General features: G+C 33.4%; 7 protein-coding genes across 19 annotated transcripts; 5 read left to right on the top strand and 2 right to left on the bottom strand.

The window, feature by feature from the left end:
* Positions 1-113: 113 nt before the first annotated feature.
* Positions 114-1,956, top strand: LOC105680595. The gene is made up of 6 exons (XM_012384254.3): positions 114-429; positions 488-606; positions 674-999; positions 1,099-1,261; positions 1,355-1,572; positions 1,661-1,956. Exons 1-6 carry the CDS (start codon positions 351-353, stop codon positions 1,869-1,871), a joined length of 1,116 nt encoding a protein of 371 aa, XP_012239677.2. The 5' UTR covers positions 114-350; the 3' UTR covers positions 1,872-1,956.
* Positions 1,957-2,729: 773 nt separating this feature from the next.
* LOC100745655 (translation initiation factor eIF-2B subunit alpha) lies at positions 2,730-4,628 on the top strand. Its single transcript, XM_003488579.4, has 8 exons — positions 2,730-3,149; positions 3,210-3,311; positions 3,378-3,517; positions 3,658-3,774; positions 3,853-3,965; positions 4,045-4,189; positions 4,263-4,388; positions 4,469-4,628. Exons 1-8 carry the CDS (start codon positions 3,137-3,139, stop codon positions 4,616-4,618), a joined length of 906 nt encoding a protein of 301 aa, XP_003488627.1. The 5' UTR covers positions 2,730-3,136; the 3' UTR covers positions 4,619-4,628.
* An 80-nt stretch (positions 4,629-4,708) lies between these two features.
* On the bottom strand, positions 4,709-10,894 carry LOC100740500 (tyrosine-protein kinase Fer). Of its 6 annotated transcripts, none has more exons than XM_012384251.3 (15): positions 10,291-10,893; positions 10,008-10,181; positions 9,828-9,924; positions 9,570-9,765; positions 9,234-9,371; positions 8,948-9,157; positions 8,661-8,844; positions 8,320-8,490; positions 7,746-7,973; positions 7,499-7,648; positions 7,062-7,275; positions 6,802-6,954; positions 6,576-6,698; positions 6,377-6,499; positions 4,709-6,239 (listed from the first exon to the last, which is right to left on the bottom strand). In XM_012384251.3, the coding sequence occupies exons 1-15, from the start codon at positions 10,501-10,503 to the stop codon at positions 6,097-6,099; spliced, it is 2,517 nt and encodes an 838-aa protein (XP_012239674.1). In that variant the 5' UTR covers positions 10,504-10,893; the 3' UTR covers positions 4,709-6,096. The 6 variants fall into 6 exon arrangements, with proteins under 6 accessions (XP_012239674.1, XP_012239673.1, XP_003488668.1 ...); XM_012384250.3 differs by having other exon boundaries at positions 7,472-7,648; positions 10,291-10,892; XM_003488620.4 differs by lacking the exon at positions 8,320-8,490 and having other exon boundaries at positions 7,472-7,648; positions 10,291-10,885.
* Positions 10,895-11,096: 202 nt separating this feature from the next.
* Positions 11,097-12,055, top strand: LOC100745532 (cytochrome c oxidase subunit NDUFA4). 3 transcript variants are annotated; one of them, XM_012384256.3, is made up of 4 exons: positions 11,097-11,237; positions 11,303-11,389; positions 11,455-11,601; positions 11,781-12,055. In XM_012384256.3, the coding sequence occupies exons 2-4, from the start codon at positions 11,339-11,341 to the stop codon at positions 11,832-11,834; spliced, it is 252 nt and encodes an 83-aa protein (XP_012239679.1). In that variant the 5' UTR covers positions 11,097-11,237; positions 11,303-11,338; the 3' UTR covers positions 11,835-12,055. The 3 variants fall into 3 exon arrangements, with proteins under 3 accessions (XP_012239679.1, XP_033176047.1, XP_012239678.1); XM_033320156.1 differs by having other exon boundaries at positions 11,178-11,241; XM_012384255.3 differs by having other exon boundaries at positions 11,199-11,389.
* A 229-nt stretch (positions 12,056-12,284) lies between these two features.
* On the top strand, positions 12,285-14,323 carry LOC100740383 (uncharacterized protein C4B3.18). The gene is made up of 7 exons (XM_003488619.4): positions 12,285-12,674; positions 12,855-13,031; positions 13,107-13,237; positions 13,323-13,420; positions 13,499-13,713; positions 13,796-13,978; positions 14,061-14,323. The coding sequence occupies exons 2-7, from the start codon at positions 12,903-12,905 to the stop codon at positions 14,244-14,246; spliced, it is 942 nt and encodes a 313-aa protein (XP_003488667.1). The 5' UTR covers positions 12,285-12,674; positions 12,855-12,902; the 3' UTR covers positions 14,247-14,323.
* Positions 14,324-14,413: 90 nt separating this feature from the next.
* LOC100740259 (vacuolar protein sorting-associated protein 16 homolog) lies at positions 14,414-18,999 on the bottom strand. 5 transcript variants are annotated; one of them, XM_012384307.3, is made up of 17 exons: positions 18,537-18,999; positions 18,243-18,429; positions 18,035-18,163; positions 17,783-17,927; positions 17,572-17,699; positions 17,312-17,493; positions 16,864-17,236; positions 16,613-16,740; positions 16,393-16,537; positions 16,186-16,320; positions 15,931-16,092; positions 15,700-15,849; positions 15,353-15,600; positions 15,173-15,269; positions 14,961-15,064; positions 14,716-14,890; positions 14,414-14,636 (listed from the first exon to the last, which is right to left on the bottom strand). In XM_012384307.3, the coding sequence occupies exons 1-16, from the start codon at positions 18,590-18,592 to the stop codon at positions 14,752-14,754; spliced, it is 2,508 nt and encodes an 835-aa protein (XP_012239730.1). In that variant the 5' UTR covers positions 18,593-18,999; the 3' UTR covers positions 14,414-14,636; positions 14,716-14,751. The 5 variants fall into 5 exon arrangements, with proteins under 5 accessions (XP_012239730.1, XP_024222615.1, XP_012239731.1 ...); XM_024366847.2 differs by having other exon boundaries at positions 14,414-14,890; XM_012384308.3 differs by lacking the exon at positions 18,537-18,999 and having other exon boundaries at positions 14,414-14,890; positions 18,067-18,163; positions 18,243-18,418.
* Positions 19,000-19,256: 257 nt separating this feature from the next.
* LOC100740139 (protein artichoke) lies at positions 19,257-27,343 on the top strand. Of its 2 annotated transcripts, XM_033320139.1 has the most exons (7): positions 19,257-19,546; positions 19,666-21,069; positions 21,880-22,493; positions 22,609-22,782; positions 22,899-23,017; positions 23,105-23,251; positions 23,374-27,343. In XM_033320139.1, the coding sequence occupies exons 2-7, from the start codon at positions 21,038-21,040 to the stop codon at positions 26,485-26,487; spliced, it is 4,200 nt and encodes a 1,399-aa protein (XP_033176030.1). In that variant the 5' UTR covers positions 19,257-19,546; positions 19,666-21,037; the 3' UTR covers positions 26,488-27,343. The 2 variants fall into 2 exon arrangements, with proteins under 2 accessions (XP_033176030.1, XP_033176031.1); XM_033320140.1 differs by lacking the exon at positions 19,257-19,546 and having other exon boundaries at positions 19,582-21,069.
* The last annotated feature ends 427 nt before the right edge of the window (positions 27,344-27,770 follow it).

The following is a 27,770-nucleotide window of genomic DNA, read 5'->3' as shown; positions in this document are numbered from 1 at the left end:
TTAATTGTCAGTTTTTCGATTGTTTCAGCTTGGGTGAATCATTCATTTATACCAATTTATACCAATTATCTATCTAACCGCCAATCGCTCGTTTATTTATCTAGAATTACACGATTCGTTTTTACAATGTATCCTTAATTTCTTTCGATCTTGGAAAATTTTCTACATCTGTAAGTCGCCTTTCGTTACTATAGCATATCGTAATCGGTCATGTTTTTAAACTACATGTATGTATATGTACGTGCATTACATGGAAGAAATATTTTCGACTCGATTTTCCATTCAATCTTTCATTTTGATGTTCGACAAAACGACGACCATAGTAATATGAAATACTTCAACATTTCGGAATGAAAAGTAAAAGTACTTCGGTTCAAAATTTTGGAAATTTCGTCGAACAAATGATTGATGAAGCATTAGAAAATAATGGTTAGTAGCTCAGTGTAGTAGCTAACGTGTCTTTTAACAACGTTTAAATCTATTATAGAGCAAATGACACAGTTCCATCGAATGATCTATGAGAAATGGAATATCAAGAAATTATCCGAGTTAGAGAATACCGGATGGATGCGAAATGAAAATAAATCGTTAGAATCAGATAAACAGGTATCGACGAGTAATGAGTAAAAGTTTTGCAATATTTGTGGACAAATTTTGAGTTTTCAAATTTTAGAACATATCGGCAACGGTCGCGCATCGTAGATCACGCCGTCACAAACATAAGCGATCCTCCTTAATGATCTTTTGTAAAATACCTACGAGCGAAAGAAACTTGATGGGGCAATCGTTAACGATGCAAGCACACAACTCAGTTTCAATCGTCAAGAAACAATCTACTACTAACAAAAACGACAATTTCAGTGAACTAAATGACGTTAATTTCGGTGATACTAAAATTGTCGAACTTTGGAAAAATTCGACAAAACGAGCGACGAATGAATTGCAAATTGCGACAAACAATGTTCTCGCGAAAGCCTGCAAACCTGATCGTATCCACGGGTTATTATTTCACTGAATAATATTTCTTCAAATATATTTATATATTTTTAGAGAATTTTAATTATATATATATATATTTGCTTAAAAAATAAAATACAGATTAGTCAAGCAACAACAAAGTAGGAGAAAGTTATCCTTCGAAGACTGGAAAGATAAAAAAACCGTTATATATCAGCAGATACTTAGAAAAATAGAAACCGAACGGCAGCGGAAGTTACTTGAAAATTTGGCAAATATGAAATGGAAAAAAGTAATACGGCAGGTGTAGATTATAATCCATTCTATAATTTTTTTGTCAAGTTCCCCGTAATATTATTAAACAATTTTATTTATTTAATTTTTGTTTTTTACTTAGGCACAAATACGCAAAAAGCAGGAAGATAAATATCGTCAAAAGCAGAAATTATTTCGTAGAAAACACTTTGAAACGACTAAACGAACAGCGATAGTAAAATCTAATTGTGATAGCATCCATGAAGCACAAATTATCAATGAATGTGTTTTGTATACGCCGAAAAATCAAAAAGAAATAAAATTGGATAAAGAAAAAAGAATCGTATCGAATATTATGCAGTAAAATCTTTTAGATATAATATCTACACCATTACAAAAACGGAAGATAAGGGGAAGATGAGGAAGAAATGATTTTTGTACTTTTCAGGGGATCAAAATTGAATAGTGCAGCAAGTAACGGTCGAAAGAATAAAACAGTTTTGATGGAGGATTCTATGGAAAACATTAAATTCTATTTTTGGTTAAATCAATTGAATTGTGCTCTTCATAAGAAGTATTTACGCGAACGCCGACATCTTGTACGATCATTTTATTGTCAACCTTTCTATTACGGGAGTGCAACACCTTATATCAAATAATTATAATTATAAACGCATATTTCAAATCTTTTGTGTCATTCGTCTATGGAAAATGTACTGGTGAAATTACATATAAAACTTCAAATCTCAGGATAATATAATCTCTCTTTTTCCCTCTCTCTCCATCATTACTATCATAAAAATTTTAGATTTATTTAACACCATGTTTAAGAGTTGATGGCAAGCTTCGTATATAAAGCTCTATGCTGGCCTGAGATTATTTGCAAACCTATTTATAATTGGAAACATTGTAAAAATGCTCTCATAAATATAAATAATAGCTAAATCAAACGGAATTTATCGTATTAAATTAAAAACTCATCTTAATATATCGTTTCTCCAGTTATTCTATAAACATCCCTTTCTTATAGATCAGCTGTAACAAATAAAGCGGTATAGTATACTGATTTTCAGTATTGTATATATATATACTATATTGTATACACATATACAAGCATAATTTATCATTTTTAGCATTCTTTAACTTTTGTTCTAACATTTCCATTCGTACAATCTAATGTTTTAAAATAAACTTTAGATTGTAACTTTTAAATTGTAATATCTATAACATGTTTAAACTCATTTTATCTTTATACCTAATAATATTTACAAATATAATAAGTAAGCGTGCGTTCTCAACGAAGTCAAATACATACTACTTTTAAATGTAAAAATTTGTTTTTAAAATTAAACTCTACAGTAGAAAGTGTAAATTCTTCTAACCTCGTTCAGACACGTTTTGTCAGTGTTATTTACAAATTTTTCCAATTCAAAGTACGACTACTATATTTATTACCAAGTACTACATATTTAATTATGTATATTTACATGCACTCTCAGTCACTTTGATATATATACATTCATTTAATATTTGGCATCTGTTTGTTTTATATTTGTAACCCAATGAAAAACTTAAATATTCGTCATTTAATAATATCGTTGTATATGAAAAAAAATATACTCAATTATCAAATTTATATAAGTGTGACATAGTTCAATGAACCAAATACATATACATACATGTACACCAGATTCTTATAGGATTTTCTTGCTCGCACTTATCCGGAGTTTTATTTGTTTTTAGTTACCTTTACCATTTTAATAATATTACAATTCATTTAATGTAAAAAATTTGTGGTGTGAATATGTAACGCATTATTAATCATATATTTAAGCATATGAACATTAACATTAACCTAAACTTAGCAAATGATATGTTATTTTGATCGGAAATAAAAAGTATCTGTAATATTTGAGCAAACATTATGGAAAAGGAAGGTAACTTATTTCAATATAATAAATTAACAAAATAATTATACGTACGATTTCTTTTCTTAGAAATCTGTCAATATTTCAATGGCATCATCAAAAATGAAAAAGATGTTTCTGCTGGGATGGCTGCTATACGCACATTACTAAAAGTTTTGCAGTATTCAAAATGTAAGAATATATTAATATACTTTTAAAGAAACCATATCTGTATTATACATTTATCTTTTTTTACAGCTGAAACAGTTCAAGAACTCAGGTATTGTCTGCAAAATGCAATAGATGCGATGAGATCCACTGAAAATCCTGTAACTGCTATTGCATCTGGCAGTGAATTATTCCTTCGTTTTATAACTTTGGCTACATTAGATACTCCTGTAAGGATATTATTGTACAATTTGTTAGGATTCCTTGTTTCATGTCAGTCCTTTTCCCTTTGTTTCTTGTTATCTTATTTTACAAGTACATTTAAAATCTGCAGTCATATTGATCGTTGTTCTATATTATTTGATATTAGTCATTTGCAGAATGCAAGGGTATCATGCTTCATAGAGGGAAGATGTTTTATGAGAAATTAGTAGCTGCCAGAGGAAAAGTAGCAAAAGTTGCAGCACACTTTATTAAGGATGGTTCTGTAATTTTATTTGTTTTATAATTTCTTTTTTTTAAGATCCCTCTTGATTCCCAATTATAATATTACATTTTGTTTTAGAAAATACTTACTCATTCAAAGTCTAGAGTTGTATTGCAAGCAATGAAGGGAGCTGTTGAAAGTAATAAAATATTTGAAGTATATGTAACATGTTCTTCTCCAGATAATAGTGGGTATGTATTCTTATAATAACTTAAAATGCTTGTTTATGTATAATATGTTTGTTTTCTTTTCATGTTTACCAATGGGCAGGCAGGAAATGTGTCAAAATTTGACAGATTTAGGTGTATCTTGCACATTAATATTAGATTCTGCAATGGGATATGTTATGGAACAAGTTGATATGGTTATGGTAGGAGCAGAAGGGGTCGCAGAAAGTGGAGGTGTCATTAATAAGGTGTATTAGAGGTTCCTTGATTGATTATTAACATTGTGAATTCTCATTTTCATGTAATACTTTGCATTTGTAGGTTGGCACATATACAATGGCAATGTGTGCTAAAGAAGTAAAAAAACCATTTTATGTATTAACGGAGAGTTTCAAATTTTCAAGAATATATCCATTAAATCAAGTCGATCTTCCAAATGAATTTAAGGTAGTGTGCTAAAATTTTCCCAGTAATTAAGATATAGTACATATTTAAGGATTTGTTTTTTATTGCCTTTTTCTGTACAGTATACAGCAAGCACGTTAAAAAAGGACTTGCGGAAAGAACATCCATTAGTTGATTATACACCTCCACATTATATCAGCCTCTTATTTACTGATTTAGGTATATTAACACCTTCAGCTGTAAGTGATGAACTTATTAAATTATACTTGTAAAAAATTGTAATTTCGTATAGATGATTTTAATAAGAATATAGATAGAAATAAAATTACTTGAATGGTAACAATAACAAGTATTTAAACACCTTAACAATAAAAATTCAAACTTTATAAAAGGCTTCCATACAAGTTTTATTAATTTTTAAAATAATATTGAGTATTGTAGAATAACAACACATTCGTTTTCCTTTTTAAATCGCAACTCGGAATAACATATAATAAAGCATATAAACAATGATATAATACAACAGAGTTTAACTGTTTTGAACATTTATAAATTCTCCACTAGTTATGACTTTACAGAGGATAACTTACGCATTTCGCACAATACATACATGTATAAGATATCTATAGGCACAATTTTAATATTAAACATGATATTATCTAACACATCTCAATAGTTAAGCGTACACCGTGTATTGAACAGCAATAACTAATAAATTCTGTGACTTTTGATAAAAATAAAAAAAATTGTAAGTTCCTTATATATTAATAAGTTATGTATTATAAAAATCAAATTTTTTAAAAATTTGGAACTTCGTTACATGTATAAATAATGTTACAAAACTTTTATATTTATAGTTTCGAATTAATGAAATATGTTTAGTATGCTTATTGCGAAAATCTGTTCTGAATGAATTTGAGACCTAACATTCTTTATTTCACCGATCAATACTGATTATTAAAATTGAATTATTATTTGGACGGATAAATAATATAAGGAATTTTATGGCAGAACTGTTAATATAAAAATCAAGAACATGAACAATAGAAAATGTATCGGTATTGGGTCATCCTGAAAATACTCGGAGTTTTTGAATCTTCCATTTTGACAGAAATACCCAATACAATTTTATATACTATTATATCAGAGTACGATACATATTCACACTTCCTATTCACAATATATATAAATACAATGCAAAAGTAAAAATATCAATGGTTCACTATGAAAATGCCAAATGTCGTTTGATTCAATGTTCGATTGAATTTCGGTGAAACGTTATACATTTTAAATCCAAATACAATCAATTTATTCTGGAATGCTAGTGCATGGAAAGAATGATGTACTTTAAGACAAATAATGAGAAATAGTGATATGTACAAACGAATATCATAATAAAGCAAATTGGTAATTACTAAAATACAGTTCCTTTTTTCTTAGTGGAATTTAGATATTCAGCATTTTATAAATATTTATAATAAGGAGAATATTATTACCTGTAAAATTTATTGTCATTCAATTGAGTTCAAGGCCTTTTCTTTTAAATTTTCTGAAAACATAAATCATTGCGTTGCTTGAGATTTTCATAGCAAATCAAAGATATATCATATGTATACGTCTTAATGAGCATCATTTTTTAAAGCTCATAATCGGAGATATTATAAGACTTGTATAAGAAAATCGAGAGCTACAATAAACAATATGAGAAAAATATTATTCATAACACAGCTTAGCACCGACATAAAATTATTTATAAATACGCTTGAGAAAGCGTCTCAACAACAGTATATATTTGATCGAAATGAGGACGCTTCTCCGGTTCATATTCCCAACATCGTAACATTAAACGATATATTTCATCGGGTGTATTTTCTGGTGCTGGCATTCGATAACCTAAGAACGGAAAGAGAAATTTTTATTTAAGTTCTACATGTAAAATACTTTATGTATATGTTTATGAGTATAGTTAATACTCAATAGTAATAATCATAATAATGAAAGTGTAATAAGGACTATGACGCAAATATTACCTGCATCTATCTTTTCGCGAGCTTGAGAATTAGACATTCCACTATAAGGATTTCCACCTTTAGAAAATATCTCCCACATTAAGATTCCATAACTCCACACATCACAAAGCGACGTATATTTACCTATAGAAAATATTACAGTGAAAAATAGTATTAGAATCCTAAATATACATCTAACACACAATATCTTTTCAACTACCAAAATTTAATGCCTCTGGCGCAGTCCATTTAATTGGAATTTGTTTCATACCATCTGATACTATATATTCTTCTTCTTCTCGTGACATTCCGAAATCTGATATTTTTACTATAGATTCATATCCTAAAGATAAAATATATTATACTTGGTATTTTTACAATTCATATGTCTTGCGTAAATAATTTTTATAATAACTAAAAATATGTTCACATACACACACATTTACCTACGAGACAGTTTCGAGCAGCCAAGTCCCTATGAATACAATATTTAGATTCCAAATAGCGCATACCTGCAGCTGCATCTTTACACATTCGAAGTTGTTCTTGTTGCGTAATAGTATTAGCATTTTTTCTTAAATAAGTTAACAGGGAACCACCTATCATACATATTAATTTGATATTAACAAACAATTGTACTCCACAATTTGAAAAATATTTAATTCTAAATATTTAATTCCAAAATAGATTAATTTATTGAATATACCAGGTACTAATTCCATAACAATCATAATAGGTTGTTTTTGGACACAAATTCCTATAAGCTTTACTATATTGGGATGATCGTATTGCTTCAATATTCGTCCTTCTTGTAAGAATTTACGTTTTTGTTCATCCGGTAACGTTACTTTGCAAGTTTTTACAGCCACTTCAGTCTTACAAGTTTTCAACTGCGCTTTATATACATCTCCAAAGTTACCCTAAAAATATACAATCTTTTACAATTGAACATCTATTTTTATTCTATGTATATAAACTTTTTGAAATGACAAGTTTTCTAAATTAGGTGAAATTCATACTAATTCAACTTAAAGTTAGCTATCAATTACTTATTAGATTTCGAGTCGTTTAAAAAACTAAAGTAACTTCTTTTTTCTTTAAATTTCAATCATATACCCGTCCTATCTTTTCTAGGAGAATTACATCGTCGTTATTGAGTTCCCAACGTTCACGTAAAATTGGTGTTTTGAGAATAGCTCCAGATCGACTAGTCACTGGCAATCCGGATAACCATTGGTGCCTGATTAATTCTTGAATCGATGGAAATGTAGGACCTTCGAATCTGTAATGCCCCTAAAATTAATAAATATACATACAATTTGTTTCTGTGCCCTTTGAATTATATGAAGTGAATTATATTACGTAATTAAAAACGCAACAGATTGCTTACTTCAGGAGTAGTTTGTACAATGAAATGTTTATGTCCATCCCAGCAAACAGATAAAACTATTTGGCATTCATCATTTCGTGTTGTTTCGCGTACTAAGAAATCTCCTTCAGTTACGAGTAATCTCACAACTTCTTCTCTTGGTAACACACCATGAAACCACTCTTCCTCCATAAGATCACCACTTCCATTTCCCTTTTGACTTGTTAAATGCGATATCCCACGGAATGTCTATAACATACACATAACATATTCCATCTAAAAAGTAAAACAGGACACATCTAGAACATGAGATATCATCCTTCCTCTTGTCTATTTTAATTATTATCATTAAAACGCATCGCAAATGTTAGTTTAGGATCACAATCGAATGCAATTTATTTGCATAATAAGATAAACATGCTTAATATTAAAAGTCACACACAAAATATTACTAATTTAATTATAAACGTTTTATAACACATGTATATTCCTGTATAAACATATGTATAACATTGTAAAGATAAAAAAGAAGCGATTACGCATGAAATACGTTTATATTCGTACAACAAATGGATAACATATGAAAAAAACATACAACTGGTAGAGTATTATCTGCTTTTGAGGTAGGACCTTCGCTACTCGATCTAATTGTTCCATCTTTTGTGTCGTTTATTATCGGTAACGATTTGAAGGGAGATCTAAATATTGTCATGAACCGTTGATTTCTTCGTAATGTAAACAGACCAATATCTGCAACTGTATTTTTCTGCAAGGGCAGTGATGCTAGCTAAATCTATTAATCCTCCAGAAACAAATAGTTTTGTATTGAAAAACTATTTTGCAGTAGAACAGTTTTCAACATTCTTGGAAGAAATACCCATAATATTTATAGAAATATCTACTACTTGACTTGATTGATATTGTTCTTATAAATACCTTACTAATAGAAGGCGAATCAGCAAAAGAGCTTTCCATTGAAAGATCATATCCAAGTGGTAATTCTTCGCAACCTAATTCATTTAAGGCAGCTCTAATAACATCCACTTGCCGCTGAAGTCTCTTTTCTTGACAACGTAATCGCAATTCTTCTCTTTCACGGGAGTAATCCAAAATTGATATTCTAACGTACAACAAAAAAATAGAAAAAGAGTAAAATAAATCCATTTTAATACTAGTAATATAATAACATTTAGACATTATTTATGAACACAATATATTCTTACTTAGAATCGCTATTGTTCTCTGATGGATATGGTGGGTTTTGTCGACTCTGTTGAGTTGCTTTCAAAGAAGTTTCCAATTCTGTTAGCCTATTTCTTAACCAATCTATAGTCAAATTATCTACTGTTAATTTATTTGGCAACAATTTTCCTGATGTATCATCTACAAGGTTCTCATCGAAAACAAATCTTATCGGTGACGCTGGTCGCGTTCTGTATCGAACATTAACAAATTATTAATATTATTCACATTAAACTGTAATGATAAAAATAAGTCTGAAATGAATACCTGTGCTTCCCTATAAAATCCCTGTACTCTTCTACAGGCTTTACAGAATCAACAGCTTTTTGCATTCGCCGATGTATCTCTTGAAATTTATCTGTCGTAAAATCAGAATATTTCACTATGTCCTGAAGTATGGTTTTCCTATCATGCAAAAAACAAGGTTTTAATATTTGCGGTATAATGTATGTCGTTGATGGAATAATCATTATTAATTTTTACCTTTTCTATCAGCATATGCTTGCATAAAAATTTCACATAAAATGTGTTAACAATTTATAGAATAAAACAGAAATATATAATAAATTCTTTTAGAATCTAGAATCAAGAAGATGCTCTTACCATGATGTTATAAATTCTTGATGAATCGCTTGTTGTCGGTGAAGCAAACTGGGTAAGTAACAAGTTCTGAGGTCATGTTCACACTCTGTTACAGCACCCAAAAGCAATACGTATTCATTGTGGGTAAGATGAAGTTTCCTACAGGCTTTCTGATATTTTTCTCTTACTTCATCCAATTTTCTGCCAACTCTACCGGCTGAACAGATATCATGAGCGACAATAAACAAATTTAGATTAATAAGCAGTATAAATACTTACACTTGACATAATGTTCTTCAAAACGGGATCTCATCAATTTGTACATTTCTAAATTCTTCTGATATTCCAGCTTTTTCCTGGCGACATCTTCAGTCAACTAGATTATGCAATAAACATACAATAAATAAAATGATAGGTATTTGTTTTTAGTATAGAACTTTCTTGTTGCTTGCTCTCTACCTGTTGAAATTGATTGTTCAACCACGTTTGCTCCTCCTGATACACTTTCCTAGCTCGTCTTCTTTCAGAATATAATGTCATAATGTGTTCAACTACTATAGCTTCGATGGAATCTGCCTGCTGCTTGATTAATTTTGCAGTCTGATCGATAGAGTCCATAATATCTCTCCAGCTCTACAATACATTACCAAATAAGCAAATGTTTCTAAGGAGCCACTGTAAATTCTTTAAAAAAAAATTATGGACTTCAACTGTAAATTTAGTTTGAATTTCGAGGGAGTACCTGCGCTATTAGACTACCAACGAGATCCTCGTTACGTTCAATCTTCTTCCCTTGCATAGTCAGGGAGGAGATTGTCGAAGCATATTCACGGTCTGATTTAACTTTAATCGTTAAACACCGTCTCATCGTTTCCAGAAGCTTAATTTCAGCATCTTGACGGGCAAGTAATGCCTCGTGTGATGACTGTCCTTGTAAACTCGTAGAGAAACCCATCCCGCTTATCGTGTACAACTAAAAATCGCCGTCTTACCGACTTCTTTAGACGTGTCACGAACAAAAATTCATTCTTACGCTAGACGAATGCAATGACATTAATGGTAGCAGACAATCTAATAAACTTGAATGAATCATTTATCGAAATACCACATCGCAAACAAAAGTTCATATGCACATTATTTAATTAAAGTTCCATATATCTCTGCGGCTCAGTTGGCTGAGATCAACACTTATATTTATACAGTCCACAGACCTCAAACTGCAAAAATTTACTTTTATTTCTGAAATACCGCCATGAAACCACAAATAAAATAGACGACCAATTCAAGTTCGATGAAAATGAAACGAACCAGTAGTATAATATATCATGAATGCGTTAAAGCTTCGACCAATAGCTTATGTTTTTTACACATATATATACACATGTATACTATGAACTCGCGAATAATATAAGAGAATTTCATTTTAATTTTTGTGTATTCAAGAAAAATCTAAAATCCTATGCAAAATAAACTATAGTATTACTATAGTATACAATGTGATTAATAATTTGACAATTCTTTGAAAATTATTAATTGTAATATGTAATGCATTAAAAAGTATTGCAGCGTTAATCTATATTGACTTTATTATCGATGCTTAAAATGCTATAGGTTCGTTTTCATAAAAATTTCATTCAGAATTCGAAATCTGCAAATTGCACTCTCTGTACTGATCTGTATCATACTCCAGTAAGTACGTAGTATGTTAACGAGTAAGAGTTAAAAGTTCGATTTTTATGTACGGTTTATTTTAGCGTGGTGCCTGGCCTCTATTTTAGTACTACAGCAAGATGGCTAAAATGCAAGGTCTTTCGTGGCAAACCTTTAAAAAGAATTCGATGGTACGTAAAAGATCATGGCCGAAGAATCATATGGCAAGGAAATATAATTATTTATTTCTCTTTAGTTAGCTCCGCTGTTCTTTTGTATCGGATTCGGAGCATTGTTCTCATCGGGTTATTTATTACGTCTGGCTTTGCGGAGCCCCGATGTTACTTGGAATTCTAGAAAAAATCCTGAGCCATGGAACGAATATAAAAACAAAGAATATAAGGTATGTTATATCAATAATAATGAAAATAATAAAAATGACATGTAACTAATAAAATAGATGATATTTAAATCCCATTGTGTCAAGTCAACCATATAAAATATTGCCTGATAGTTATTTTAAGCGATTAATTACAATCCAAAATTTGCGTAATTACTAAATTTCTTAATTTTTATTTTCAGTTCATATCGATTCAAGATAAGTCTAAGCACTATGCTTCACCTCCAGAGTACTAAAAAGCATGTTCTTTGCTAAATTAGTGCTAGTTAGAGAAAGTTAAATGAAATTGAATTAACTTGTAATATACATATGTATGTAGATGATTCTCAGTTATGATAGTTATTATTATTATAGTGTAAGTGATAATTAACAACACTGTCAAATTATAAATACATTGTATACATAAAATTTAAGTGGTAAATAATATTTAAATACGAAATAAACATTTATATATACATATATTATTTCCTATGACAATCTTAATAATCGTTGCATTTGTTAAGAAGTATATATTTTAAATAACTATAAAGTATAACATTTTTTAGTATATATTAAATTATGCAAATAATAATCTGAATAAGGTTACGGTACTTAATCAATGGTTAGGAATAGTACGGCCATGCGAATAGTCATGACAGATATGTTTGAAATATCTTGTGATAATGTAACAGAACATTTTTATCGATTATATACATGTTTGTGTTAAATTACTGAACGTATCGCAAGAGAGCGCTACGTCGATACCGAGCTAGCTATCATTCTTTTCTTCGTTAATAATAATAACTAAATTCGTCGAACCGCTTGAATAATTATATTCTTTGAATTCATATATATGTATATACACACACATACACACACATGTATATGTATATATATACACATAAAGTATTATTTAAGCTGCGAAGTTGCCGAATTTGGGGAACAAATTTCTCGTATCTGAAATAAATTTGAATTTGCGAATACATGTGTTTCACGTGATAATGACATGGCTTATTTAAGAGCGCGCAAAAAATGTTTCCACATAATACTACTTATGTTCTAAGAAGAATGTGATACGCTTGTACCAATTAGTATAGGTAAGGCTTAATGCGTTTCATAAATGCATTCTATAATACTTAATTAAAATATAATTGTTTCCAATAATAATAAATATTTCTTTTATTAACATATTCTATATTTATCATTTATTTTATGATTTATATGTAAATTTTAAAATTTTTTAAAGATATAGTTTGAAATTTATTCATTTGATTTAGATAATAGAAAATATTTAACAGTTGTGTAAAAAGTTTATACATAAAAATATGGATACAACTTGGGAGGATTTTTATGCTAAACACCCACCACCTCAAGACTTTAATCAGAATGAAATATTATTAAAAGCATTTGTAGAACGACAATTGAAGAGAAATAATAAAGTCGTGTTAGTAACAGTGAGTATTTGCTTTTCCACCATTATATATTGTATAGATATTGTTATTTGAAATTAGTACGCATCAATTTTATAGAGCGGGGGTACAACGATACCTTTAGAACACAATACGGTAAGATTCGTTGACAATTTTAGCGCAGGGACAAGGGGGTCTGCATCTACAGAATATTTCCTAGAAAATGGATATGCTGTAATTTTTATGCATAGGTATTTTATACCAATACATACTTAAAAACATATTATACACTTATATACTTTATTACTTATTTATATGTAATTTACCTATTTGCAGGGTTAATTCTCTGGAACCTTTTTCAAGACATTTTAAGGGTCAGAAATTTTTGGATATGTTGGAGATCAATGAACAAAGTGGGGAAAGCACGATCACAGGTATATATATTTCCTGTAGATTGTCAAAAAAAATTGTATAACAATGCATATAAATGCTCATAATATGGTTGTTTTCAGTCTTACCACAATATAGAGAAAACGTGATAAAAGTATTACACAAATATAAAGAAACTTTGAATCAAGATAAATTATTGCAACTCACTTTCACTACGCTTTCTGAATATCTTTGGCTTCTTCGATCTGCCTGTCAAGCATTAGCTTGTCTTAAAAATAAAGCAATTTTGTATCTTGCAGCTGCAGTTTCAGATTTCTATATCCCATCTAATGAATTGGTACACAAGTTTAAAATTTTCTATTAATTTTCTATATTCATGCACGCATACACATGTATATAAATGATTTTTAAATTTCCAGTCCTTTCACAAAATTCCTTCTAGTGGACCGCCAACAATATCTCTACAGTTAGTGCCAAAAATATTAGCTCCTCTCGTAAGTTTGTGGGTTCCAGAGGCTTTTGTAATATCTTTTAAATTAGAAACTGATGAAAGTCTTCTAATTTCAAAAGCAAGAAATGCACTAAATAAGTACAAACACAACGTGAGTAATAACAATGAAATAAGTAGTATAGTAAAAAGTGAATAAATTTATTTTTTTACACATATTGCAATTTTTTTTCTAGTTGGTTATAGGAAACATGTTGCATACTCGAAAACAAGAAGTTACGATTGTCAGTCAAGAGAATAATGATGTTATTTCTCTTACTAACGAGCAATTAAATAAAGGTGAAGAAATCGAACAATCGATTGTCAGTATTCTCATTGATAAACACAGAACTTTTATACAATCTACCAAACAATGTAATTAATGTATATCTTGTCTATATATATTCAATTAATAAAACGCATTTTAATGTAAACAATATTGAATAAATATTACTCAATTCTATTTTCTTTTATTATTGATAACTAATGATTAACAGTTCATTATTAAATTGGTAAGTGTTGTTATTTTAGTGAAATTTTAAAAAATGAATAAAAAGTATTAACTTTTATTTTTTGTATAATATTATTTACATGTTAAAATAAATATAGTCTTACGTGACGCATGCACTCATCCATACACATAGTTATTTAATTTTTTGAGGCTAAACAATGTACATATGTATTCGTTCAGCGTGAATCACTAATGTGAACGAAAACAATTTCAAATGACTATCGTTACAACATGTTCTACAGAGGGCTTAATTTCGAATCGTCTAAAACCATACATTTATGGATTGACGTAAATCTATTTGGATAGTTACTTTTTTATAGAATATAGATAACAGTACTTACTGTACGATTCAGGACTAAATTAAATGTAATAGGATATCAATTTTTAAGACTTGTTATATACATATTAATTTTATCAATTAATTGCCTATCTGTAGTTTCGCACTGACCTAGTAAGTAAGTTAACGCATTAACATCTTTTTGTTCTATCGCCGTTTGAACGGCCTCGTTCATCATTCTATAAGAATATATTATTTCATTATATTGTTCGAGATCGTGAAATAAATAATTTACGTGAGTTTACCTACTTTAATTTAACTAAGTATTTTACTTTTAATTCGTCCCTTACTTTAGGTAAATATTTTTTCGCTTCCCTTTCTTCATTATATTTTAAACATTGGTCTATAAAAGGCTAGAATAAGTGGGAAAATATATATTTAGTAACAAAGTATTTTTAAATAAAAATTATATATCGATATGAATAAGTAAATTCTATTTAATACTTTGACATATTGGTTACCTCATAACCAATAGGGGATTTTTTACTTTTGGAGAATTTTTCCAATTCGTTCCATACGCCCTGCTCGGCCAAACATTGTATTCGTAACCACCAATATCTAAAGAAGATAAAGAAATTTTTTACTCTTCATACATCGATAGTAATATAAAAGAAAATATCTTTAAAAAATATAGACTGTACCTTCGATCCGATATTTTATACTCTGATCTTAATTTATCAGCTAATTTGTATTCATTGCGCAATAGTAATACTTTTACAGTATCCTGAAGTGGTTTCCCTACAATCGGTTTCTTTAATACATCTTCCATGGACCTTTGATAGCGCAATAATTTTATTTGTTCTTCTGTCAAAGCTGCATTAGTATCGTTACGAGCTAACTTGAAATTCTCCTGTGCAGATTGTAATAATGCTTCTCTTGACATCGTATTCTAAAATGTATCATAAATTCTGATGTGAAGTAATGAAATATGTGGATGCTTCTAGACGATCGAGTATATAATATTATAATTATATTGATTTTTGTAAACCTTTCGCTGATAACTCTCGGTAATGAACCATATCGCTTGAGAATGAAAATCATCATACTGATTATAAATATCGCGAAGTGTTTCTCGATTATGATTTTGACAGTATTTGATGTATAAAGCCATAGCTAAAGGACAGTGCATTATGGACATCTGTAGGGAATGAGCCCAATGAGAAATATATTAAGAATCGAATTTCTATCTCTACTGGATCGATTGATAATAAAATGTTACCTGAAAATCACCGAGTGGCATGTTCTCCCTGAGATGAAGTATTACGGTATAAACCAAATCTGTATTTCCACTTTCAACGGCTTTACGTAAAGCGGCTCTTTCTTCACCAAGCGTTAATAAAAGTGGCACTTGTTGATGTGCACGTGGTTCGTAATCAATCAGCTAGAAACAATATATAAGAGTGTAACATATGATAATATATTAGACGAAACAAAGAACTGCTTAACAATTAGTTGTTTAATAATAACGATCTACTTTAATTGCTAGTTGTTTTCGGCCGCAGTCGGCTGCTCTTCTTGCAATTTCGCTATAAGAAACACCAGGCGCGTAGCCTAATTTATCAGCTATTTCTTCTGCTATTTGTTCCTTATCTAATTGCGTTTGTTTTACCTATTACAAGAAAATTTATTCGTATAGATATCGTAGACGATCGAGCAAGTGAAACTAAACAACAAATATTACTTTATAGCAAGCCCAATGAGCTAATATTCGACTTTCTCCATCGATCTCTGGTAACTGAAGATGCCGTGCAATTTGTATACTTAGATAGTAATGTCTTCTTGCAACGAGTCTATCCAATAACACTTGACTCGTGAGAATAGTGAATCTGTCATCATTAAGGCATTGTATTACATCATTGAAGGCGATAAAATTAAAAGAAAGATATTAAATGAAAGGATACTGTGTATATGTTAGTGGAATTCCAATTGCGGGGTGCCTTACTGCATTTAAAACTCTTAAAGTTCGACACATGTTGACGTAATACTCAGGATTAATTGTTTTACTAAATCCTTTCCCAAATTTAGCAGCCTAGAAGTATTGATACAAGGAATATACATTCATAAATATGTACATATTTATATCGTAGAAGTAAGAATAGAAAGAAGGAGAACAAGAAGAAGAACAATAACAAATAACAGTTAAAGATTTTACCCTCATTAAAAGCTTTTGTGTTTCAAAATCAAATTCATGGCCAGCTCCATCGATGCAAGCTTTTATTGCAGGATCTAATTTATCTTTGACTAAATCCATGTAACTATCAGCTTTGTGACTCCTTTTTTGAAACTGTTTAGAAGCTTCCAATAAATAAGACGCAGGATCGGTTGAATTAATTCGAAATATTTTTTGAACGACATTCGGTACTTTTTGTATCATTTCATGAGAAGAACCAGATAATACACGTACACCATCAATCTCTGTAATAAGATGTACCGGTCCATCGTACGTATATATTATGGTTTCGGCTGTTCGTCCGATTACCATTACGGTACTATTCCAACTACATATTACAGCTTCTGTTCCACACCTGTAAATTCTTGTATAAATATCATTGAGTCGTTTTATCATGATATTATATAAAAAATAATGTAAACATATTAACCATGCTATGTTTTCTAAAGGCTCTTTCATATTTGTATAATGTTCACAATATTTTTCATTGAAATCTATAGTACCCATGTACAAATGCCCAGTATCCGTATAAAGAGCGATATGACGATTGTTTCCAGACACTGCCATGGCGACTATAGTGAACACTTTATTGTGTCTGGTAAAAAGGTTGTCCTAGAAATATAAAATTGTTTGAAACATTAAAAACGCATTTCTCTTTGTCTCTCAACATTCAAAGTTTTTATATTATACAAATGGTATATGAGTTGCAGTTTGATGAGACTGATGTATCACAAATATCCCATCTCTGTTCGATAATATCACACGTGTTTCTCTATCGCAATGAACTAAACACCAGCATTCAATTTGCCCGCCATATCCTGAAGGGTAAAGAAACATTAATATTACAGACCAGTTTATTGGATTAATCAGTAGTGTAAGAAAATATGTTTTATCTACTTACTAGGAATTTCAGATATTTGTCTAACTTTTGGTTCAACTATATTATTCACTAGAAATATACGATTAGTAGATGTCAGAACTGCAATACCAGTTCCACTGTAACTGACAAAAAATTTTGCTTCTACAACCTTAGTATCTTTTACTTCCTGGCACAAAAAAATATCAACACAATCAGAATATTTTAGAGAAACAATCTCCGCATATTTTAATTAGCTACAAATTATAAGTATAAATCTAGGTATAAATATCATACGTTTCCCATACTAAAAGCATGTTGATATGTTCCAAACATATCATATATATGAACCATGCCATCGTCTTCTACACATAGTAATTCTTCTTGTTGAGACCAGCCCAAAAGAATTAGTTGCCCACCACTCCACTAAAAGAAATGACAATCATAATCATGATATAGTAAAAAAGATAAATTTAAAATAGAAAATAGCTTTTGAAACTTTTACTTGCAACTTGGCTGTTAGTTTTCCAGAAGATGTGTATAAATATATCGTAGGCTTATTCGCTCCTTGAACTTTCACCAATTTCTTAGAATTTCTGGTGACTGCGATAGAACCTCCATAAGGAGCTGCCACTAACACATTATTACTTGATACTTCGTCTTGGAAAGATAACGGATACAATTCAAATTTTCTAAAAAATAAATAATTTTCATGAATAATGGAGTTGTTATCTTTCTTCCTCTGTTTCTTGTTTACACAGTACCATTTCGATACCATAACTTTATACTGTTATATTACCTAAAATAGATGTCTCGACCCAAAGGAAACCAATCGGCGGTTAACATTGCTAACATTTTTATAAACGACCAAAACTCGATCCTTATTCTAATCAAATGCTTTAATTCATGGATTTTGTCCTAATAGTAAAGAATAACGTAAAAACAAATATGTAAAATTACAGCTGCGTCCACGGTCATATACATAATAACAATAATACACAAGTCTGACAATAACACTCGTTCAATTTTTGGTGGAAGTTGTGGGATATGTCATCATTTTGATGTATATTAGTTCTCTTATTAGCCGCATGGCGCTAACACAAAATTCCTAACGCACATGTGCGTTTGGCGACCAATACGCTGTTCCGTGATGAACAACAGAAGCTATCACTAGGTTGCTACACATTTGAAAAAAGAGATAAGTAGAGAGTAAACAAAAGCGCTTAAGTATACGATCATGATTGTAATTTCGAGAAAAATTTATAACGAAGGTGTCTCGTATTAGATGCAATTAGAGGTGCTTATAGTTTTCATTTTTATGTACATATTATTAAATTTCATAACTTTATATGATAACTGTAATATGTACAAGTGAAAATATGTATAATATTTATAAGAGAAAAAATTACGAAAAAAATAATTGAGTCAAAAATATTATTTATACCATGTTAGCTATTTTCATATTGCGTACAAAATATTTTTTATAGCATAATAATTAAAAGAAATATTTAGATAAAATAAACTGCAACTAACGTAATTATAAGTTTTTAATAAACTAGATTGAACGTAGATTGACGTAAAGTGGTGCGCGATGCGCAAGAGATACACATATATAGGAAAAACTATATTGTCACATACACCTTATATAGATATGTTTATTTTATTTTAATATTTTTTCTGTGTTAAGTGGTCTGAACTTGTAATAAAAAAGAAGGGATCTAAATGTGCAACACTTTTTTCAAGACCATCGTTTTGTGTACCTTTTCCTATGTAATTTTCCTTCAAAATGCCTGTAATTGTTATGTTCAGGTAACTAATTAAGGAATGGTCTGACACTTAGATATTAACCTTATTTTTATTATTAAGAAAGCTATTTCTTATTAATTAAAAGTTATTTCTTATAAGTATAAAGTTATTCTTCTCTCTAGGAACTGATTATCGATAATGTCGATAAACATGGACGACGGTCGAAAGTAACCGAAAAAATTCTCTCATTAATTATCGGTAACGAAACAAAATTCTGTCATCGATCATGATTATTGGTAACGAAAAAAATGTTGATTGCTCGTAATGGTTATTTGTGAGCTGACCACTTAAAAACGAATATTTCTGCATCATTGAATTTTTCGAAAAATTTCTTGAAGACCTAGTGATCATCGTTTCTCATCTAAATAACATCATCGTTTTATCAATGAATTTTTCATACAAATTTTAGAAATAATTATTATTTTTGGCAATAGAAATACATAGATCCAGCGGTTATTTGGGAAAATAGAATCAAAGTTATTCGAAGAGCAGTGATAAGGGTCAATAATGGTCGAGATAATAACACAGTAAACTCGTAATTCTATTTGAGAAATGTACCAATTGTTCGGTTGAAAGAAAGAAAATGAAATAACGAAAGGCATGTACCATAAGTGCTATACTGAAAAAAAAGAAAATGAGGTAGAGAAAAGCATGTAAGTAGTAATGTATCGAAACAATTTAGGTGGCAAAATCGGAAATACCGAACGAATGTAGTGGCAGTGAAAGGTTGTCCGATAAAACATTCCTATATCCATTCGATTACATCTCATGTTCTTTTCCCAAACTGTCCGTGCTGTATATGTATATATATACATTTATGTACAGAGGCGTGTATCGTATGTCGTATACCGTTCATTCGACTCTTTACCGTTTCCCCTACCTGGGAGAATCGGTCGCGTCGTACGTTGAGCTGGTATCTCGAGCGTAGGTAACCCCGTTACGTTCCTGTCTGCGAATTTACCGTCGAGAAGGACAGCAAAAGGCGCGTGTTACTCTCCCGTCTTCCCCTTCTTCTTTTGCCTCGATCGCAATTTTTCATCATTACAGTTAACGTGCCGTGCAATTCTAGTCTTCTGATAATTTCCTTTGAAAGTTCGGTTTTCAAATGAGAGTTCGAAGCGGTCGAATCTACCGCTTCTTTTATTCGCCTCTTCGTTAGGACCAAGAAAATTCGAGGCAAGTAAAGTCAAGACAAGTCGAGTCGGGTCAGATCGGATCACATCGGATCGGATCGTCCTATCGAGAAAGCTCGAATCACGAGAAACTTGTTGCCAGAACAGACGAAGGATTCTTGTGTTTCGGACAAACAAACAAGAGTTAACTTAACAAACTGAGTTGAAAGTGTCTAGAAGAAACCCGGCCAATTAGGCGGCCGTGGTTAAATGGTTAAGCGATGAAGCGAGATTGTTAGTGGTTCGATCGAGTGTTTCGATTACACCGATCGACGTTCAGTTTGATCGACTGGTGATGTCCCATTGGAATAAGCTACAGTAGATGCGGTGTGAAACAGCGAATATGAGAAGAACGTAAGTTATTGCCTTTTTCACTTTTCCACGCGCTATTCTCTTTTCAACGATTTTATAATTTTACCGCGATACGTTAATCGATATATTAAAGATTTGCGATAAATCTACAGAGACGAGATCGGTAGAGCGGTGTATATTGTCTCGCGATACGGAAAATGATGTATTGGAGAAAGAAAATCAAATGGGTTCTCGAGTGGAAACGAACATATTAATTTAGTCAGAACAAAGAACTATGTCGCGTACCAATCTAGTCGGATCACATAGTTACAACAGAGAATCTGACGCATAAAATTCCTTCGAGGTCGCGCGCGCCTTCTCCATTCGTTTCATCTTTAAACCTGTTCTTCTCTGCGCGTAATCGCGCGCGATGCGGTCGACGTGGTAACTTTGATTCATATTACGCGTGTTGCTATTTTGTTGATCCGAATCCGAATTCGAAACCGAAGCCGAACCCAAATCGAAGATGAAATATATGAAAGTGGAGATTGGTTTTCATAGTTTTTCATGCGAGTTTCATAGCGAACTTTACGTATTTCTAGCAAAGTAACAATGTGAACGAACAATTCGAGTTTGGCCGAGAGCGGAGAATAAAATCACCGTTATACATAGGCATACCGCGTTCGAGCGAAGCTGCTGTTGCCTCTGCTACCGTCTCGTCTTTTACATTCTCTCTCGCCCGTCCTCGTATTTCGTTACATTCCATTTTCTTCTTCTTTTTTCCTGTCAGTGAATTAAAGAAACTAGGAATGCTAACAGAACAGAAAGACGAAAGAGTAAGATTAAGTAAATAATATGACCGATCGTTTCTAGGTGGTATTTACCGATACTTATTTGTTCACTTTGGAACGTTGTTCCGACTAGAGAAGCAGAATGGATACCGTGCGTCGAGTTAAAACGGGAATTACACGTCCCGTGCAAATGTACCATCTCGACGGAATACAGTCGATCGATCGAGATGAACTGCGATCGAGTGGTGTTTACGCGAAACACGATGGATAGTCTAAAAGGGGAACCGATTGTTTCCATTAGTCAGAGAAATAGCGGATATAACGCTCTACCGGAGGACTTGCTCAATTCTGACTTGAATCTGAAAAAATTAGATCTGTCGGGCAATTCGATTCACAGATTGATGGATCGCTTGCTCCGTGTACAAACCCGATTGGAGGAACTAAAGCTTGCCGATAATCTATTAGGCGATAACCTAAATCCGATATTCTCGAGCAATGAGTTTCACGGTATGAAACAACTGAAACTACTCGATCTGAGCAGGAACGGACTTCGAAGTTTAGAAGAAGGAATCTTTAAAGGATGCGAAAGCCTCGAACAGCTTTACTTGGACGGTAACAATTTGACAACGGTACCGACGATGTCTTTGAAGGGACTTGGATCGATCAGAGTGCTTTCGCTATCTGACAATAATATCGGTACGCAAAGAAGGACGAGAAAAAGAACGAAAGTAGAGTAACTCGTCTATTTGCTTATTCGACGAATAATACCGATAACGGCAATGATTCCTCTTTCTTTGGTTTTTCTTTTCAGAATCCCTTCCACGAGCCGCTTTCTCGATATTAGGTGACTCGCTATTGCGATTAGATCTCAGTGAAAACGAATTGTCCCATATGGAAGACGATGCATTGTCAGGGCTCGAACGATTACTTTTACTAAACCTATCTCGCAACGATCTTAACCGTTTTAACAGCGATGTTTTTAAAGGTACTTGGATATTTGTTTGGTTACACGTTGTTCTAACGAAGCACTATAAGTTCGTAATTCGTTCATGAGAACGATCGAATGAAGGAATAAAACTATAGAATCATGACTGTTTTTAGGGGCTTACAATTTATTGCAGTTGGATTTGTCAACAAATTTTCTGCGAGAATTTCCAAGCGATGCACTGAGACATTTAACGGACTTGAAGTTTCTCAATATGTCGAACAATTTAATCGATGTAAGTAACTACGATCCGCACCACGCTTTTTTTGTTCTTTTTTTTTTCGAAGGAGAAAAGACGAAAGAGAACGGTTTTCATTTTTAGGAGATTGATCATCGACATTTATCATCTTTGGGAGAGCTGCAAGTATTGGATCTTAGCCGAAATAACATCGGTCGGCTAGATTTCGGTACGTTTTCCAAGTTGTCCGAGTTAACTAGGCTCGACTTAAGCCTGAACGCATTACGCACGGTACGTATCAAGAGTAAAAAAGAGAGAGAAAGAGACAGAAAGAGACGAGGTGTTGAGGTAGAAAGAGAGAAAAGGTTGATCGCGTTCTTATCTAAATTGAAATAAAATCGAATCTGTTGCAGATTGACGAATCATCGTTCAATGGTTTAAACAAATTAAAATGGCTCTCGTTGCAAGACAACAACATCTTACTAGTACCAGCCCTGGCTCTGACTAGGTTACCATCTTTAGCTCATCTTCATATGGAATTCAATCGAGTCGCTGCTCTGCCGACCGAGTTGATCCAAGCAACAGCCTCGAATCTCGTAACACTGGCGCTCACTCGAAATTTAGTTCGAGAAATACCCGCTGGTCTGTTCCAGGACTTTGAAAGGTTGATCAGTATCGAATTATCCGGCAATATGCTGTCAAGGATCACACGCGACACGTTCGTTGGATTGGAAGAAACGCTGCTCGAGTTGGATGTATCCTCCAATAGACTGACCTCGATCGGCGAGCTTCCTTTAAGACGGTTGATCTCTCTTAATTTATCGGGGAATCGGCTAACGCGAATCTCTCCGGAAACGTTCGATCATTTGAAAAGAATTCGATATTTAAATCTGAGCTCGAACCCGCTTTACGGTGGTTTCCCTCCGGTGTTTCCCTTCTCCGTGCTCGATCTCGACGTTTCGCGTACCGATCTAAGCATCCTGCCGTCGGTACTGTTTCGCAACCTCGAATCACTCGAGAGGTTATCGATCGCCGGTAATCGATTGGAAAGAATCGAGTCAGGTACGTTCAACCGATTGGTTAATCTTTCGAGAATCGACTTGTCTGAGAATCGCATCGAGCATATCGAGAACGAGGCTTTCGTGGGATTGACCAATCTATACGAACTGAATTTACGAGGTAACAGGTTGAGTTCGTTTACCGGAGAACACTTTGACACCGGAACAGGCTTGGAGAGCCTCGATTTGTCTTCGAATCAAATAGATCAATTATCACCGACCGCCTTCGCGATACATCCGAGATTACGAGAGCTTCGTCTCTCGGATAATCGATTTCTCTACTTTCCCACGGACTACCTGAAACCTCTGCAATTTCTCGAATGGCTGAATTTGTCGGGAAATGAGTTGAAGTCCGTCGACGAGTTCGCCTTTTCTCAGCTTGTTCGTCTTCGGTCGCTAAATCTTGCCGCGAATCGGATCGAGTCCGTCAACGAACTAGCTTTTCATAATTCTACGCAGTTGCAGCTAATCGATCTTTCGGGCAACGATATCGAGACGTTAAGCGAGAGGACGATGGAGGGTCTTCTTCGTTTGGAGCATTTGAATCTTCGGGACAATCGTTTAACTTCTCTTCCGGAAACGATCTTTGATCCAAGCAGAGTCCGTTCCGTCGAAAGTATCGATTTGTCCGGGAATCGGCTAACCGAGATCCCGATTAGATCGCTACAGCGACAAATTGGGTTCCTTTTTAGGTTAAACCTAGCTCGAAACAGAATGGTTGAACTATTTAGTCAAGAGGTCGCCAGCAACGTGAAGGAACTAGATTTATCGGATAATCCGTTGAGCGAGAACGCCGTCAAAGGAATATTGGGAGAGGCCAAGATTCTCCGATTCTTGAACCTGGCGAATACCGGGATCGAACGTCTGATGGTCAGGCTCGAGACGCCGTTCCTTAAGCGGCTCGATCTTTCTAGGAACGGGCTATCCGACCTCCGGGTAACGACTCTCGAACGCGCTACCATGCTCGAAACGTTAAACCTCTCGGGGAACAAATTCTCCGATTTATCTAGTTTGAACAAAGCATTCCAAGCCTTGCCTGCGCTCCGGAGATTAGACATATCCGACAACCATGTGAAAACGATCAACGAGACCGATTTCGATGGCTTGGCCGGCTTGCGTTTCCTGACGATGACAAATCTGCCGAATTGTACGAGAATCGAGCGAACCGCTTTCAAATCGCTCGGAAAGCTTCGCTCTCTGGCCGCCTACGATTACCCTAAATTGGGCTATTTCGACGTCCAGGGAGTACTCAAACGAATGAACAATTTGGAAACGCTCGATATCGAGATCAAGGATTCCTCGGTAAGCAACGAACAATTATCGATACGTTCGCACCCTCGACTTAAGGAGGTGATCCTACGAGGAGTCAGGCTCAGAAGCATTCTATCTAGCTCGTTAGTCGGCGTTCGAGGACCCAAGCTGATATTCGGCCTGAAAAATACTTCCGTCGACTCGATACCGGCAGCTCTCTTCTTTCCGGTACCCCGCTCCACCGAATTGGAATTGGACATCTCCGGCAGCAAATTCACCACTCTATCCAGCCAATTCCTTTCGGCGCTTGATGAACGAATCGGTTCCGTCAAGATCAAGGGACTCCGCTATAATCCGATCGATTGCAATTGCGACGCGAGACAACTCTGGAAATGGCTTAAAACGATCGGCGATGACGATCCTTCAAATCTCGTTCTCTGTTCCACTCCGATCAACTTAGCTGGATCGATCTTAATCAATCTCGCGGAACATCGATTGTCTTGCGACTTGACCTCCGGCGCCTCTGTCGATGAATTCATCAACGATACCACCGCCACCATCCACGTTCTCGCTTCTTCATCCTCCTCTGATTCTTTTTCCTCTTCCTCCTCCTCTTCTTATTCCAATCCTACCGTCAGATCGACGTTTTCGGAACCTGAGATTATTTGGACCGTAGCACCACCGGTTCAAAACACTGATCGAAATAAGCATTACAATGGCGATCATGCAACTTCTTCGTCAGCCGGTTCCTCCGCCGGTACGGACGATACACTTATCATTGGTATCGTTGGTGGCGTCGTAGCGTTCATAGCTCTGATCGTAGTCGTGATTTGTGTGTGCCGATTTAGGTGGTCTTCTGACCGAATCGATCAAACGCGTTTAGCCGTAGCGGCCGCGACCAGCAGTATTCCTGACGCCTCGATGGTCAGGCCTGCCAGCGCTTACTCCGGCAAGATCAATCATGAACTTTATCTCGGCTCTTACAACGAATCCACGTTAGATCGTGGGAATACGATGGCTTCTTCCATTCCAACTATACCTCACCAAATAATGCCTTTGGTTCAACCACCGATGCATCTCATGCATACCCTTTTAACTCCTACTCAAACTCAACCGCAATCACAGTCCCAACTGCAAACGCAACAATTTTACGGATATTGCGACGGCTCTTTACCTGTTTACATTGCTTGCTCCACTGATACCAAGTGTGACAGATAACGAAATAACCCACATCTTTCCATTGCATACACACGTATACCTCATAGTTTACTCGCTCATGTTCCACTCATTGTCAATAGCGTGTCGTCGTGTTTATGTTCATTTAACGTAACTCGTATAAACTCACGCTCGCAAGTAAGTGTATGTACGTATAGATAAGCCCCACATGTGTGCAGCCTCATACATAACACCACCTTACATACAATTTATATATTATATAAATCAACGTATACCTACGTTGATACTCTCTCCCTCTCTTTCTTTTAGCAACGAATTTATATATTTTATATGAATTATACAAGTTATATATTTTAATACATTGTTTTTCACTATTTACTGCTTTATACATAGTATGTAAATGTTTCTGTATTTACTATGACTATTCAATTTTTTTGAAAACGAAGCTGGAGAAGTTGAAAGATACGATTCCATCATGCATATCATGTGACACATATACACGCGCGCGCGATTCTTAACCTCACAACTCTGGTTCATAGATGGCATAACAAAATCTTTGATTTTTTGGACGATCGGTATTTCAGAACATGACACTGAGATCCATAAGATGCCATATCCATTCTACATGTGTAATATGTACATCTCACATGTATATCTCATCTGATAATGCTTTCACTTTAAATGTCATATTTAATTTCTACCCGTTATCGATTATCGAAACGTATCAATCGAGAAGTCGCAAATTACGTGTATTTAGAAATGTGTGAGTAGGGAGTCGTATGTATCTACTCGTATCTATGAGAACGCACACCGCGTGCATAGATAACGTAACCTTATTTCGCGATCGTGATATGTCAAAAGACGTTTACGTGACATATCGATATTCTCATGTACTTATCTACTTACATATAAATATTTTCTTATAAAAAAAAGTTCTGGTTTTTTGGTTTTGTTTCTACAGAAATGTCAATTCTCTACAGCATTCTGGACCAAATGATATAAACCTAGTATTCGATACTTATTTTGTATGTATGTTTGCCACGAGTTTCCGTACTTTACTCGAACAATTCTTACAAATGTTATTTCTTTTCAGTCACAAACCAACGAACTAACTGCATATAAGTGATATTATTACATATGAGTATCAAAAAAACAATGATCTTGGCTATTTTCAATCGATCGGTCATCGTACATCCATTTCAAATATTTCAATATTATGTAAGCATATCAAACATCTGAAAAAGTGTATGCTATAACGTAGCTAAACAAAATGTAATGCAAAAACAGCAGAGATTTTGTGTGTGTGTGTGTGAGAGAGAGAGGGC

This window comes from Bombus impatiens, unplaced genomic scaffold (genome assembly GCF_000188095.3).
Source record: "Bombus impatiens unplaced genomic scaffold, BIMP_2.2 scf_0248, whole genome shotgun sequence".
NCBI classification, from domain to species: Eukaryota; Metazoa; Arthropoda; class Insecta; order Hymenoptera; family Apidae; genus Bombus; species Bombus impatiens.
The sequence above is the reverse complement of the archived record's forward strand: the minus strand, read 5'-3'. Positions and strand labels throughout refer to the sequence as shown.

What these genes read in the sequence shown, in the direction of transcription:
- LOC105680595 (XM_012384254.3), top strand. Translation starts at nt 351, where the DNA reads ATGAAAAGTAAAAGTACTTCGGTTCAAAATTTTGGAAATTTCGTCGAA. An exon ending in TGAAGCATTAGAAAATAATG is followed by an intron (nt 430 to 487) that starts GTTAGTAGCTCA and finishes AATCTATTATAG; the next exon opens with AGCAAATGACACAGTTCCAT. An exon ending in CGTTAGAATCAGATAAACAG is followed by an intron (nt 607 to 673) that starts GTATCGACGAGT and finishes TTCAAATTTTAG; the next exon opens with AACATATCGGCAACGGTCGC.
- LOC100745655 (XM_003488579.4), top strand. An exon ending in TCTTCTCCAGATAATAGTGG is followed by an intron (nt 3,966 to 4,044) that starts GTATGTATTCTT and finishes ACCAATGGGCAG; the next exon opens with GCAGGAAATGTGTCAAAATT. An exon ending in ATCTTCCAAATGAATTTAAG is followed by an intron (nt 4,389 to 4,468) that starts GTAGTGTGCTAA and finishes TTTTCTGTACAG; the next exon opens with TATACAGCAAGCACGTTAAA.
- LOC100740500 (XM_012384250.3), bottom strand. Translation starts at nt 10,503, where the DNA reads ATGGGTTTCTCTACGAGTTTACAAGGACAGTCATCACACGAGGCATTA. An exon ending in TGCTCGAAACTGTCTCGTAG is followed by an intron (nt 6,699 to 6,801) that starts GTAAATGTGTGT and finishes TTTTATCTTTAG; the next exon opens with GATATGAATCTATAGTAAAA. An exon ending in GCCAGAGGCATTAAATTTTG is followed by an intron (nt 6,500 to 6,575) that starts GTAGTTGAAAAG and finishes TATTTTCTATAG; the next exon opens with GTAAATATACGTCGCTTTGT.
- LOC100745532 (XM_012384256.3), top strand. Translation starts at nt 11,339, where the DNA reads ATGGCTAAAATGCAAGGTCTTTCGTGGCAAACCTTTAAAAAGAATTCG. An exon ending in CCTTTAAAAAGAATTCGATG is followed by an intron (nt 11,390 to 11,454) that starts GTACGTAAAAGA and finishes ATTTCTCTTTAG; the next exon opens with TTAGCTCCGCTGTTCTTTTG. An exon ending in ATAAAAACAAAGAATATAAG is followed by an intron (nt 11,602 to 11,780) that starts GTATGTTATATC and finishes TTTTATTTTCAG; the next exon opens with TTCATATCGATTCAAGATAA.
- LOC100740383 (XM_003488619.4), top strand. Translation starts at nt 12,903, where the DNA reads ATGGATACAACTTGGGAGGATTTTTATGCTAAACACCCACCACCTCAA. An exon ending in ATAAAGTCGTGTTAGTAACA is followed by an intron (nt 13,032 to 13,106) that starts GTGAGTATTTGC and finishes TCAATTTTATAG; the next exon opens with AGCGGGGGTACAACGATACC. An exon ending in TGGGGAAAGCACGATCACAG is followed by an intron (nt 13,421 to 13,498) that starts GTATATATATTT and finishes GGTTGTTTTCAG; the next exon opens with TCTTACCACAATATAGAGAA.
- LOC100740259 (XM_024366847.2), bottom strand. Translation starts at nt 18,592, where the DNA reads ATGTTAGCAATGTTAACCGCCGATTGGTTTCCTTTGGGTCGAGACATC. An exon ending in ATGCTTTTAGTATGGGAAAC is followed by an intron (nt 17,928 to 18,034) that starts GTATGATATTTA and finishes TTTTTGTGCCAG; the next exon opens with GAAGTAAAAGATACTAAGGT. An exon ending in TATAAAATATCGGATCGAAG is followed by an intron (nt 15,270 to 15,352) that starts GTACAGTCTATA and finishes TATCTTCTTTAG; the next exon opens with ATATTGGTGGTTACGAATAC.
- LOC100740139 (XM_033320139.1), top strand. Translation starts at nt 21,038, where the DNA reads ATGCGGTGTGAAACAGCGAATATGAGAAGAAC. An exon ending in TGTCGAACAATTTAATCGAT is followed by an intron (nt 23,018 to 23,104) that starts GTAAGTAACTAC and finishes TTTCATTTTTAG; the next exon opens with GAGATTGATCATCGACATTT. An exon ending in GCCTGAACGCATTACGCACG is followed by an intron (nt 23,252 to 23,373) that starts GTACGTATCAAG and finishes AATCTGTTGCAG; the next exon opens with ATTGACGAATCATCGTTCAA.